The sequence below is a fragment of the Engystomops pustulosus genome, chromosome 10 (assembly GCF_040894005.1).
Source record: "Engystomops pustulosus chromosome 10, aEngPut4.maternal, whole genome shotgun sequence".
NCBI classification, from domain to species: Eukaryota; Metazoa; Chordata; class Amphibia; order Anura; family Leptodactylidae; genus Engystomops; species Engystomops pustulosus.
This window is the reverse complement of record NC_092420.1, coordinates 12,982,060-12,995,698: the sequence shown is the minus strand read 5'-3', so window position 1 is coordinate 12,995,698 and position 13,639 is coordinate 12,982,060. Positions and strand designations below refer to the sequence as shown.

The window sequence follows — 13,639 nt, the reverse complement described above, 5'->3', positions numbered from 1 at the left end:
CTTATACAAAAGTGCTGTTTGGGGAGTAGCCTAGAGACAGGGGCTTGGATTGGCGAAAGCTCGCCTGGCAGCGGAGCGCCAGCTCCATGCGCATCATGCGCTTCTTGCGTATCTGTTTACATTCCCCTCACCCGGCATATCCTAAACTTATAAGAACGCTACTACACTTGATCTTATACAAAAGTGCTGTTTGGGGAGTAGCCTAGAGACAGGGGCTTGGATTGGCGAAAGCTCGCCTGGCAGCGGAGCGCCAGCTCCATGCCAAGATCCAACTAACATAGTTTTAACTGCAGCACCTTTAATCTACTACTAGTTCACTGCCTCCATACATGGTCCCCTTATCAAACGAGCTGTGTCAGGCAGAATTTTGGGTTGTTTTCATGGCTTCCATGTTAACTTTGTCGCCACCCTGCTGTGTAATCCACAAAATATACTGGCAAACTTTTATCATGTACCGATATTATTTGAGCACTTCTTGCTCACCTCCTTTGGTTCCTCTCTGCCACCCATTGGTTTGAAGCCTGAGTCCATTTAGGGTATGTCGCCATGCCACTCTCTAGCCTGCTGCCGCTGCCTCTGCATGCCGTCCCCTATAGTGTCAGGGTCAATTATTGCATGTTTTAGATGCTATCTAGCTTCATTCTGTCACTCTGTCATGGCCATGCTGTTGCCCATAATTTTGGCATAATGGTGCGTTTAAGCAGCCTCAGAGGCATCCATGCATGCTGCCCCTGCTGTTTCCTGTCCATTTCCGTGGTGTTTCCATCCTTTTCTGAGGTTCCCAGGTGTTTGGCCAAGCTTCCCTGTGCAGAGCCTTGGTCCCCTTGAAAAATGCTCGAGTCTCCCATTGACTTCAATGGGGTTCGTTATTCGAGACGAGCACTCGAGCATCGGGAAAAGTTCGTCTCGAATAACGAGTACCCGAGCATTTTAGTGTTCGCTCATCTCTAGTTATGATCCCCAAAGCATCCTCTTATACCTACCAGTCCCTCATTACTAAGGTGAAGTTCCCCTTTAATATCACCGAAATGGAAATAGTTAAACATTCCTTCCAATGTGGATTTCAAGCAAGTTACATGATTGATGTCATAACTTCCAGTTCTCTCGGACTTGATGTGCGTGATGGAGATATTCTCCAACTCTGGCAGGTGAAAATGTATGTTAAAGGGATATTCCGCTACATGGGGGTCCCCTTAATAACAGATCCTGAGACTCAGCAATGCATCAATTTGCAGAAATCACTAATATTAATCACCCACAATACATAAGTTTCTGAGGGGGTCCCAACTCAAAGACCCTTAAAAATCAGACGTGGCTTTATATATTGAAGAATAAAATACTATATGAGAGGAGATGTAGCAGTGCTGAATGGGTTGGTTTATGATTTGCACACACTGAGTTATGAGAAAGCAGCAGCGCGGTGTGTTATCATGTAAAACACAGGAACGACAAACTCAGTGCTGCTACATCTGACAAACTCAGCGCTGCTACATCTGACAAACTCAGCGCTGCTGCATATGACAAACTCAGCGCTGCTACATCTGACAAACTCAGCGCTGCTGCATATGACAAACTCAGCGCTGCTACATCTGACAAACTCAGCGCTGCTACATCTGACAAACTCAGCGCTGCTACATCTGACAAACTCAGCGCTGCTGCATATGACAAACTCAGCGCTGCTGCATATGACAAACTCAGCGCTGCTGCATATGACAAATTCAATGCTGCTGCATCTGACAAACTTAGTGCTGCTGCATCTGACAAACTCAGCGCTGCTGCATCTGACAAACTCAGTGCTGCTGCATCTGACAAACTCAGCGCTGCTACATCTGACAAACTCAATGCTGCTGCATATGACAAACTCAGTGCTGCTACATCGGCACAGTTTTTCTTTTGGCACAGATCATTATCCCAGGCTTTTCTACCTGGGCCGGCCATGGCTTTGTACATTGCAGGTGCCGAGGTCCCCACTGTCAGATAACAAGGATTAGGGAAGGCTCCCGCTCCGCACTCATAACACTTCTCTTCCAGCTCCACAAATAAAACACAAAGCCGTGCGCACCTTGTATTAGAGATGAAATACTAAAAGGGTCTATTACCCCACGTGTCCATCTCCCCACCCACCCGCCTGGGAGGCATGAAACATCTCCAGAACAACCTTCATGATTGTGCCCAAACAGAAGCGGGTGGGCCCGCGGCATCTGGGGGGTTGTATGTGCAGGCATGCAAGAGGTCGCACGCTACTCATGCCAGGCGGCCACAGGATCGCTTCACATAGTGAAATATTAGAGCCAGATGTAGTGGTGTTGAGTTGGTAAGATGTAGCAGAGCGGAATTGGTCATCGAGCACAGTTTCGGAAAAGCTGATTTTATCTACACGGAAAACGGTGGATTCTGCTGCAGATTTTCATATAGTTTCTCCTTTCTCAAAGCAAGAGACAAAACTTTGTAGAGGAGTCTGTATCTGTGTTATCGCAGCAATGGTATCACATCTAAACTCCATGACAGATTCAGCTCTGCTACATCTGACTACCATTAACTTGCGTTACCATCCAAAAGAGGAAGAATTAGTGGAAAATCTGTGTGTATCAGGTCCAGAGGCATCCGCATTCACGTGCAAAGGTTTTAAACTCAATCTAAACTCTATGACATAGTCAGCTCTGCTACATCCGTTCTTGGGTTGACCAACTAGTATGGAGACAAACACAACCCACATAAGGAAGACTCAAAATCACCTTCTAATTAAGGAGTCTGTATCCATGTGTAAACTCAGTAACATAGTCAGCTCTGCTACATCTATTTTTGTGTTGACTAACTAGAATAGACACAACCTATAGAAGGAAGACTCAGAGCAAAATCACCTTGTGTTGAAGGAGTCTGTATCCATGTGCAAAGGTTTCGCATCTAAACTCAACGACATAGTCAGCACTGCTACATCTGACTAGAGTCAACTTGCGTTACAATCATAAGAGGAAGAATTAGTGGAAAATCTGCGTGTATTAGATCCAGAGGCGTTCGCATCCAAGTGCAAAGGTTTCACATCTAAACTCAATGACATAGTCAGCTCTGCTACATCGGTCCTTGCATTGACTGACTATAGTAGAGACAAATAGGAAGACTCAGTACAAAATCGCCTTGTATTTAAGGAGTCTGTATCCATGGGCAAAGGTTTCATAACTAAACTCAATGACATATTCAGCTCTGCTACATCCGTTCTTGTGTTGACTGACTATAGTAGAAACAAATACAATCTATAGAAGGAAGACTCAGAGCAAAATCACCTTGTATGAAAGGAGCCTTTATCCACGTGCAAAGGTTTCACATCTAAACTCAATGACATATTCAGCTCTGCTACATCCGTTCTTGCATTGACTGGCAAGAGTAGAGACAAACACAATCTACAGAAGGATGAGTCAGTGCAGAATCTACATGTATTAGAGGAGTCTGTATCCACGTGCAAAGGTTTTATATCTAAACTTAATGACATAGTCAGCTCTGCTACATCTGTTCTTGCATTGACTGACTACAGTAGAGACAAATACAATCTACAGAAGGAAGAGTCAGAGCAAAATCACCTTGTATTGAAGGAGTCGGTATCCACGTGCAAAGGTTTCACATCTAAACCCAACGACATAGTCAGCACTGCTACATCTGTTCTTGCATTGACTGACTAGAGACAAACACAATCTATAGAAGGAAGACTCGGTGCAGAATCTGCATGTATTAGAGGAGTCTGTATCCATGTGCAAAGGTTTCACATCTAAGCCCAATGACAGATTCAGCTCTGCTACATCTGGCTAGTATTAGAAGCACGCAGCCTTACCTGGCAGACCTCATAGAGCAGCCTGTACTCCTCCTGTGCTCTGCGCAGGCTGCATAAGCTGCACCCCATGGTTATCGGGGGTGACACATCTCCCGTCTAGTGCAGTCCCATTGATGCTGGAGGCTGGAGTGTTGCTTGTGCGCGTCTCTCTGCTGTGCGGCGTCTCACACTACACCCTCCCTCCCTCCCTGGCTGTGCGGTGGTCCAGTGCACACACTAAATACCGCTCCTCATGCATATTAATCAGCTCTCATTGACTATGCACACTGAGACACTGATACGAAGCCCCAGATCTGAGAAGTGTGACGAGGCGACTTCAGAGCGAGACTGAGAAACGACAAAATCCTCCGCGCTCCTGTCAGAATTTAGAGGGTTTTTTTTTTTTAGTGACCGTAGACGCAGAAGACGGAGCGGCGGGAGAGGAATTGCATCTAAATGTGAATATTTGTGCAGGCCGCGTGGCGGGGGATCCACGGTCCATGGCGCCGGCTTCAAACGAAAAGTCGTAGCTAAAAATTTTAAAATATTATCTCAGAAAATTGAAATCTGACAGTCACGGAGGTCCCCCAGTTTATTCGGATGTTTATCTGATCCTGGGAAAGCTGGGTGGAAGCCAATATGGCCGCCCAGTGTCCCACTATAGATCATTTCCATCTATACCCGGGTGATAAGTGTCTGATCGACCTCTGGGGCCCCAAAAATCCTGCAAATGGGGGTTCAGGGTTCACTGCCACTACATCCTGCCTTACTATCTGGACAACCTACCTGACAACCACATGGACAACCTACCTGGGGTCCCATCTTCACAATATACCGGGGGTCCTATCTAGACAACATACTAGGGGTCCTGTCTGACCAACCTTCCTGTGATCCGATCTCAACAACCTACCTGGGCTCCTATCTATAGGACTTAATCGGGGTCTTTTCTGGACAACCTACCACTCATCCTATCTGGACAACCTACCTGGGTCATATCTGGACAACCCACCAACATTCTTATCTGGACAACCTAACTATCATCCTATCTAGAGAACCTACCTGTGGTGCTATCTGAGCAACCTACCTGTGATGATCTCTGAACAACCTACCTGTGATGATCTCTGAACAACCTACCTGTAATCTTATCTAGACAACTTACTAGGAAACCTACTTGGGTCCTAGCTGGACAACCTACCTATGATCCTACATGTAATCTTATCTGAACAACCTACCTGTGATCCAATCGAGGGAACCTATCTGGGTCCTATCTGGGCAGCCTATTCATGACCTTTATATGTACAACCTACCTGGGTCATATCTGGACAACCTAACTATCATCCTATCTAGAGAACCTACCTGTGGTACTATCTGAGCAACCTACCTGATGATCCCATCTAAAAAATACCTACCTGTGATCTTATCTAGACAACTTACCAATGATCCAATCGTAGAAACATATCTGGGTCCTATCTATGACCTTCCCTGAACAACCTACCTGGGTTCTATCTGCAAAACCTTTCTGTGATCCGATCTAGAGAACCTACCTGGGTCCTACATGGACAATCTACCTCTGATCCTATCTGGAAAAACTAGCTGTAATATAATCTGAACAACCTACCTGTGGTCCTGTCTGAACAACCTACCTGTGGTCCTGTCTGAACAACCTACCAGTAATCTTATCTGAACAACCCAATCTGTCCCAATCTGAGCAGCGTTATTGTGCACTATATGGCGGTATTACAGAACTCCGTTGCTGGTCCTGATGGGGGCATCGCTGGGCCTGGGGGTTATGTCAGGGCACAGATACATTCTATACATTCCAATATAGGCGCCGCCTGACGATCCAGGAAAGTTTCCTCTCCTTTGAGGCCGCGCTGTTCTTTTCGGCAGGAATTCATGAATTAAATATCGTCTATTAAATCCATCTCAGCCGTGTGTAACACCGGGGGAGGGGGGGGGGGGGATGTGATTCCTCACTAATCGTCATGTTATACACAACGTTATAGCTGCCGGGGGTAGAAATATCACAGACCCATCTCCAGTCACAGCCAAAGCTGCAAATTTACACACTCTCAACTGTGCACAAATGCAGCTTTGAGTGTGAATGGAGAACAGATGTAACTTCTAAGTTCAAAGGACAGCGCCCCCCCCTGTCTACAGGTCATGTGTTGTATTGTGACTCAGTTCCATTCGGTCAGTGAAGTTGAGCTGCAATACCACAAACAACCACTACCAGGGTGGCGCTGTTTCAGGTATAAAGCAGTCATGTTTTTCTAATCATGGACAATCCCTTTAAGACTGGTATTTGGAATAGAAGGCTCTAGGGTCTGCTCTTTACACAGGAGTCTCACTTTGTCTATCCATAAACCCTTCCCACAATAAACGGACTCCCATCAGGATCCATTATCCGGGGGGCAGCGCGGGATAGCACGGGGCCTCTCAGTCTTCTCTTCCATCTTCCGGATGATTCATTTTTCTATTCCATCTGACAAACGAAAAGAATTTCCCCACAGAAGCAGCGGAGCGGTTGTGGTTCTGCAGCTTAATCCCAAGCACTCGCTGTTACTGCACTTAGACCTGAGTAACCATCATCCAGACCCTACAGAGGTCAAAGGTGAGGAGCCGACCCCGGGAACAAACCCTGGAAGTAGGGGAGATGCCAGTATTCCCATTTATCTCAGATGCATGTTATAGAGCAGGAGGAGCTAAGCAGATTGTACATAGTGTCCTATCTGCAGGCAGCATGTTATAGAGCAGGAGGAGCTAAGCAGATTGTACATAGTGTCCTATCTGCAGGTAGCATGTTATAGAGCAGGAGGAGCTGAGCAGATTGTACATAGTGTCCTATCTGCAGGCAGCATGTTATAGAGCAGGAGGAGCTAAGCAGATTGTACATAGTGCCCTATCTGCAGGCAGCATGTTATAGAGCAGGAGGAGCTGAGCAGATTGTACATAGTGTCCTATCTGCAGGAAGCATGTTATAGAGCAAGAGGAGCTGAGCAGATTGTACATAGTGTCCTATCTGCAGGAAGCATGTTATAGAGCAGGAGGAGCTGAGCAGATTGTACATAGTGTCCTATCTGCAGGCAGCATGTCATAGAGCGGAAGGAGCTGAGCACAGTGTACATAGTGTCCTATCTGCAGGTAGCATGTTATAGAGTGGAAGGAGCTGAGCACAGTGTACATAGTGTCCTATCTGCAGGCAGCATGTTATAGAGCAGGAGGAGCTCAGAAGATTGTACATAGTGTCCTATCTGCAGGCAGCATGTTATAGAGCAGGAGGAGCTGAGCAGATTGTACATAGTGTCCTATCTGCAGGCAGCATTTTATAGAGCAGGAGGAGCTGAGCAGATTGTACATAGTGTCCTATCTGCAGGTAGCATGTTATAGAGCAGGAGGAGCTGAGCAGATTGTACATAGTCTCCTATCTACAGGCTGTTATAGAGCAGGAGGAGATGGACAGAATTTTGTCAGCTGAATGCCCCTGCCTTATGGGTTTTGCCTTTCTCAAAGAAGAATAGGATGCACTTGATGTGAAAGAGAAGCCAAGGGGACCAGGAGTCAGTACATAATGTGCGTTAGGTTATAGGTGGTCTTACACTTGGTATAGGATTCCTCCATGGGTGACCACCTAAGGCCATGCTCAGCAGCAGAGGTTAATGGTGATGTCCATTTCCTAGTAATGTGTCCTGATGGCAGATCGGAGCCCCCCACAGCACAATGGTTAATGTCAGGGGGGTCTCCCTTGTGCATGAGTGAACTTTTAACCTGCTGGTCAGGAATTCTAAGTCCAACTTAATGTCATTGTGCGGCCCCTCCCACCTGACCCCGTCCTCAATCTTCCTAATCCTGTCCTACACAGTGTTAAATGAGTCATTTACTCACAAAAAATGGAAGTTAAGACCCCCCCCAGCTATTGTGCCGGCTTAATGCTGCGCTAATGCAATTACCCCCCCTGAGCTGGAGCAGGATCTGAGGGCTGATGGTAAGATGGACCCTCTGCTACTAACACAGGGGGGCACCAAGGCAAGGGGGGGGGGGGCGACAATGGAGGCAATAATAAGAGAGGTGCAGAGATATGGGTTTATATTCCAGGATTGTTACAATGGTTGTAAGTCCTCACACTGCTGTGCCCCCTGCTCTCTGCAGTCAGCATTGTTCCTGAAGAGATGTGCCATCGGACCTTTGTGTGTGTTGTTAGTAGCAGCAGGACTGTGAAAAATGGATTTATATTCCAAGATTGTAGCCTCTGCAATTACACTCGGGCTGTGTCCTCACACTGCTGTGCTCTATGCAACCAGCGTTAGAAATTGTCCCTGGAGAGATTTCTAATCATACCTTTGTAAATGTTGTTAGTAGCAGCAGGACTGTAAACTATGGATTTATATTCAAGGATTGTAACACTGATGGTGTGTCCTCACACTGCTGTGCTCTATGCTACCAGTGCTATGTATGTTATCATACATTTGTGCATGATGTTAGTAGCAGCAGAACAGTGAAATGGATAAATATTCCAGGATTGTAGCTTCTCCATGTGCACTGGGGATGTATCCTCACAATGCTGTGCTCTGTGCTACCAGTGCTAGGTGCTGTCTATGTAATCATACCTTTGTGTATGATGATGTTAGTAGCAGCAGTACTGTTAAATGGATTAATATTCCAGGATTGAAGCTTCTCCAGGTGCACTAGAGACTTATCCTCACACTGCTGTGCTCCAAACTCTCTACACTGAACTGTTCCGCTGACTATATGAGCGATAGATATAGGATTTAAGAGAGAAGCCTACTCCATAAGATAGGGGGGAGCAAAGGGGCTTGGAGCAGCTCCATTCACAGATCTAAGAGCACAGCAGTGTGAGGGCACATTAGAGCAGCTACAATCCTGGAATATAAATCCATTTTTCACAGTCCTGCTGCTACTAACAACATACACAAAAGAATTAGTAGGGTAAAAGTATGTGAAAAGAAATCTCTGATAAGAAATTTTGATATATATATAACCCAGATTGATCAATTTCTTCCTCCTCATAATTAATTTAGCACAAATTATAACAGAATTGCGCAATTTCATGAAAATACGGTCCCAACGAGATTATAAGATTGTTTTCCGGTTGCCTGATGTATATGAGTAGCCGGATCCGGCATCGCTAGACATGGGGTGATTATTCCGGGGCAGCTCCATCACAATGCGGGCACATTATTATTACTAATGTATGAGCGGATATGTAAGTGCTGGGAAATATAATGGAAAGTCCCGCTGCTCCTGCGCCTCTGAAGTGACCTTCACTCCCTGTAATCACCCAATCCATGAATTATCAAACGCCCCATCAATGGCCGCCATAGATCCCCATCATTCATACAATATACTGGCCATAACCAATGGTGAATGTGTGACAGCGCCATCTGGTGGTCAGATGTGGTACTGCAGTGCGGTAGAATTGAACTTTTTTAGGTAGGTGAAAAGAAGGTGTTAATTATATTTGTACCACTCTAATTCATAGGTTATAAACCTAATAATAGATTTAACATAAGTGAATCATTGGCTTAGTTTTTAATAAGATCAGCCCCAGGTCATACATAGTGTAGTATCAAGAGTCAATGCCATTAGCAAGTGACTGTGGTTACTTACAGTCTCCAATAGCTTTGGACATTTAGTAAAAATGACTAATTTTGTATCATTTATGTAGATTTTAGGGTTTCACCTACAAACTATTTCATCAAATATTTTGGCTTTCCCATACACAGACCCACACACTGTATTAGATTGGCCTAGGACCACAATTAATATTAGATCCAGTATAAATATGTATCAAACAAATTCAATAATTGTTGCCCAGACCACATGTATCTCTAGGTCTTCCTGCTCTGGAGGACTTCACATGAATGGACACCATGTAATACCATAGTTGTCCTGTAGTGGCCGCTGTGGTTGAAACATTCACTGTAGCGGATGATCGCCGGGGATTATAGGTACCAGATCCATGTGGATAAGCGATTTAAGTTAAGACTTAAAGGGTTCAGATCTGTTATCACCAAGCACAGCTCCATTCTCTATGTAGTGGCTGAGTCAAGTCACTGCAGCTTAGCTCCCATTCAGACAAGGATTCCTGAATATCAACGTTTATGGGTCCGCATAAAAAATACTGACAGGTCCGTTTTTTTAATGGCAAGGCTGAGAAACCAGCAATGTTAAACCTTCAGTTCTTTTTTGCAGGCGCGGAGACAAAATGGAAGAAAAACGGAGACAAACGCATTGGAGGCGGAGCACACGCGCCGATGTAAAAAAAGCCCTTAAGCTGAGAGCAGAGCCAGCGTACCTCTCCTTCTCTGGAGGACCCACCATATCTATGTATTATATTATGAGCTCATTGATTTAATTGTAAATTTGTAATACCATCATCTGCCTGTGGAGGCAGTGTGGGCAAATTCAATACCAGCTGATTATTTCCTATACAGATTACATGGGATTTCTGGGAAATCCCATGAAAATATGTTTTCCAAGGTGGGAAATGGAAAACAATGCCTCCTTTTGCTACTTACCATCAAGCATGACTTACAAGAAGCCTAATAACATGATGCGGGATTAAGCCAAACCAGTATATCTATTTCAGAGGGAACGGGATACATTGTTACCAACTTATTTCAAGGGAAATCTACCATCAAAATCCATCTTGATAAACCGGGGACACCTACTCATAGATCCGGGCACCGGGACTGTGGGAATCTTCTTATATATGTTATACATTGCCTCCTTCCTTCTAAAATCAACTTTTAAAATGAGGCTAAAGAGCCTGGGGGGCATTATTAGAGCCCCTCCATGCTGGAGCTTCACATGCTGTTGTACTGGCTCCCCCCCCTGCTCCCTCAGTACTTTACTCTTTATTAATGTAATCTCACAATGGGAAGGTGCACAGTTTAACTGTCTGTGAAGCTACAGCACAAAAGGGCTCTGGTATAGCCCTTCTGACTCATTAACATAATTATAAAAGTTGATTTTAGAAGGAATGAGGCCATGGATAACGAATATAAGGAGATTACTACAGTCCTGGTGCCTGGATCTATGAGTAATGTCCCTGGTTTATCAGGAGATAGTCTGGTTAATTTTGATTGTTAATGGTCAAAAGTGGAGTTCCCCTTTAAATAAAATTTTTTATGTTTTTTTTGTATCCGATCACATCTATCTAAGATCCCCAGTTAGTTCTGACTTCTGGTCACGTTACGATCTGAATATGAAACATATCTGTGTTTTACAACTCGTTTAAAGAACCCCGATGCCACCCGCTCGGCAGTAGCCAATAATAACGAGGAGCTTTTTTAATGGGCTCCTCAAATCCTGATCACACGTCCTTTGAAATGTGATTTTTTTTTTCCCTTGCTGCTCAAATTCACAGCGTGGCAGAGATAACATCTAATTAATGCCTAATATATGCACCTTTTTTCGTTAAAGGGGAGGTGGGGGGGGGGCAGCTAACGAGTAAAACCCAATGTAATGATGTAATCTAGCTTGTCAAAAATACAGAGAGAGGATGCGGAGACAGAAGGCAGGGCAGTGTCAGGGGACCCCGGGTGACATGTCATCCTCTAATTAACTAAGTGTTCCTTTAAACTGTCAGAGTCAGCCATTGCCCCTGCCCCGTCCCCCATAAATATTCATAGGCGGCTGCTGCGGCGCATCCCGGAGGCTGCACAGGAACATGTGTCTGTGACCGTCGCTCATCACGTTGGGACGGAGGAAAAAGGCTTAAATTGTGTATAAACCAATGTTAATCCTCCTGGGGGGGAGAGGGGGCATTGATTTCCAAATTATTATAGACAGTCAGCATTGAAAGAATAATTACATCTCTACGAGGGATTCATGAAATAATCGGCATCCAAAGCTGGGGGCGAAAAGTTAAAGGAGGTCTCTCTATGCAGCAGACAAAAAATATTAAAGGGGGATTGTTTAATTAGGACTAATTACACTCACCGGCCACTTTATTAGGTGCACCTGTCCAACTGCTCGTTAACACTTAATTTCTAATCAGCCAATCACATGGCGGTAACTCAGTGCATTTAGGCATGTAGACATGGTCAAGACAATCTCCTGCAGTTCTCCCGAGCATCAGTATGGGGAAGAAAGGTGATTTGTGGCCTGTGAACGTGGCATGGTTGTTGGTGCCAGAAGGGCTGGTCTGAGTATTTCAGAAACTGCTGATCTACTGGGATTTTCACGCACAACCATCTCTAGGGTTTACAGAGAATGGTCCGAAAAAGAAGAAACATCCAGTGAGCGGCAGTTCTGTGGGCGGAAATGCCTTGTTGATGCCAGAGGTTAGAGGAGAATGGGCAGACTGGTTCGAGCTGATAGAAAGGCAACAGTGACTCAAATCGCCACCCGTTACAACCAAGGTAGGCAGAAGAGCATCTCTGAACGCACAGTACGTCCAACTCTGAGGCAGATGGGCTACAGCAGCAGAAGACCACACCGGGTGCCACTCCTTTCAGCTAAGAACAGGAAACTGAGGCTACAATTTGCACAAGCTCATCGAAATTGGACAGTAGAAGATTGGAAAAACGTTGCCTGGTCTGATGAGTCTCGATTTCTGCTGTGACATTCGGATGGTAGGGTCAGAATTTGGCGTCAACAACATGAAAGCATGGATCCATCCTGCCTTGTATCAACGGTTCAGGCTGGTGGTGGTGGTGTCATGGATCCATCCTGCCTTGTATCAGCGGCTCAGGCTGGTGGTGGTGGTGTCATGGATCCATCCTGCCTTGTATCAACGGTTCAGGCTGGTGGTGGTGGTGTCATGGTGTGGGGAATATTTTCTTGGCACTCTTTGGGCCCCTTGGTACAACGCCACAGCCTACCTGAGTATTGTTGCTGACCATGTCCATCCCTTTATGAGCACAATGTACCCTGTAACATCTGATGGCTACTTTCAGCAGGATAATGCGCCATGTCATAAAGCTGGAATCATCTCAGACTGGTTTCTTGAACATGACAATGAGGTCACTGGACTCAAATGGCCTCCACAATCACCAGATCTCAATCCAATAGAGCATCTTTGGGATGTGGTGGAACGGGAGATTCGCATCATGGATGTGCAGCCGACAAATCTGCGGCAACTGTGTGATGCCATCATGTCAATATGGACCAAAATCTCTGAGGAGCTTCCAGCACCTTGTTGTATCTATGCCACGAAGAATTGAGGCAGTTCTGAAGGCAAAAGGGGGTCCAACCCGTTACTAGCATGGTGTACCTAATAAAGTGGCCGGTGAGTGTATATGTCTATGGAAGATTTCATATGAATGGACGCAATGTAATACCACATTTCTCCTGTAGGGGCCAATGTGGGCGAAACGCACACCATAGAGCAGTGATGGCGAACCTTTTAGAGATCGAGTGCCCAAAATGAGACCAAAAAACCATTCACTTTTCCCAAAGTGCCAACACGGCAATTTAGGCAGTAACAAACTTATTGCTACCAGAATCTTTGAGCTCCAATCCGACCTTGTCCACACCTTCTCACTCTTTGGACAGGACCAAGCAGCACATGATGGGTCACTTAAAAATAGCAGGGCACTACTTGGACTGCCTGAGACTGCAGGAAGGTGCCATGTCTGGTAAACTCTGTGCCTGGGAGGCAGCCCGCGTGCCCACAGAGAGGCCTCCGAGTGCCATAGGTTCACACCATTGCCATAGAGGGAGATAGGACCTGCAGTAATCACAAGAATATATAGATATATTCCAACAACACCTCTGGCACTAGAGTTATTTATAGAGACTTTTGTCAAAGTAAAGAATTCAGAAGTTAAATTTGTTTGGAAAAATCTGTATATCAACCATCAATGCCTA

General features: G+C 45.4%; 1 protein-coding gene and 1 long non-coding RNA gene across 7 annotated transcripts in view; both read right to left on the bottom strand.

Annotated features, from left to right (window-relative positions):
• LOC140104586 (uncharacterized) overlaps positions 1 to 13,639 on the bottom strand; it is a 344,594-nt gene that overhangs the window by 65,757 nt on the left and 265,198 nt on the right. The window lies entirely within an intron of this gene.
• The window catches only part of PDZRN3 (PDZ domain containing ring finger 3), a 203,760-nt gene that overhangs the window by 32,722 nt on the left and 157,399 nt on the right, over positions 1 to 13,639 (bottom strand). Inside the window, exon 1 of one of the 5 annotated variants that reach the window (XM_072128175.1) lies at positions 3,824 to 3,985. The exons of the other annotated variants lie outside the window; for them this stretch is intronic. Coding sequence (XP_071984276.1) covers positions 3,824 to 3,892 — 69 coding nt within the window. The 5' untranslated portion in view covers positions 3,893 to 3,985. Of the gene's footprint in view, positions 1 to 3,823; positions 3,986 to 13,639 lie in introns of those variants that run through there. 5 annotated transcript variants of the gene reach the window in all.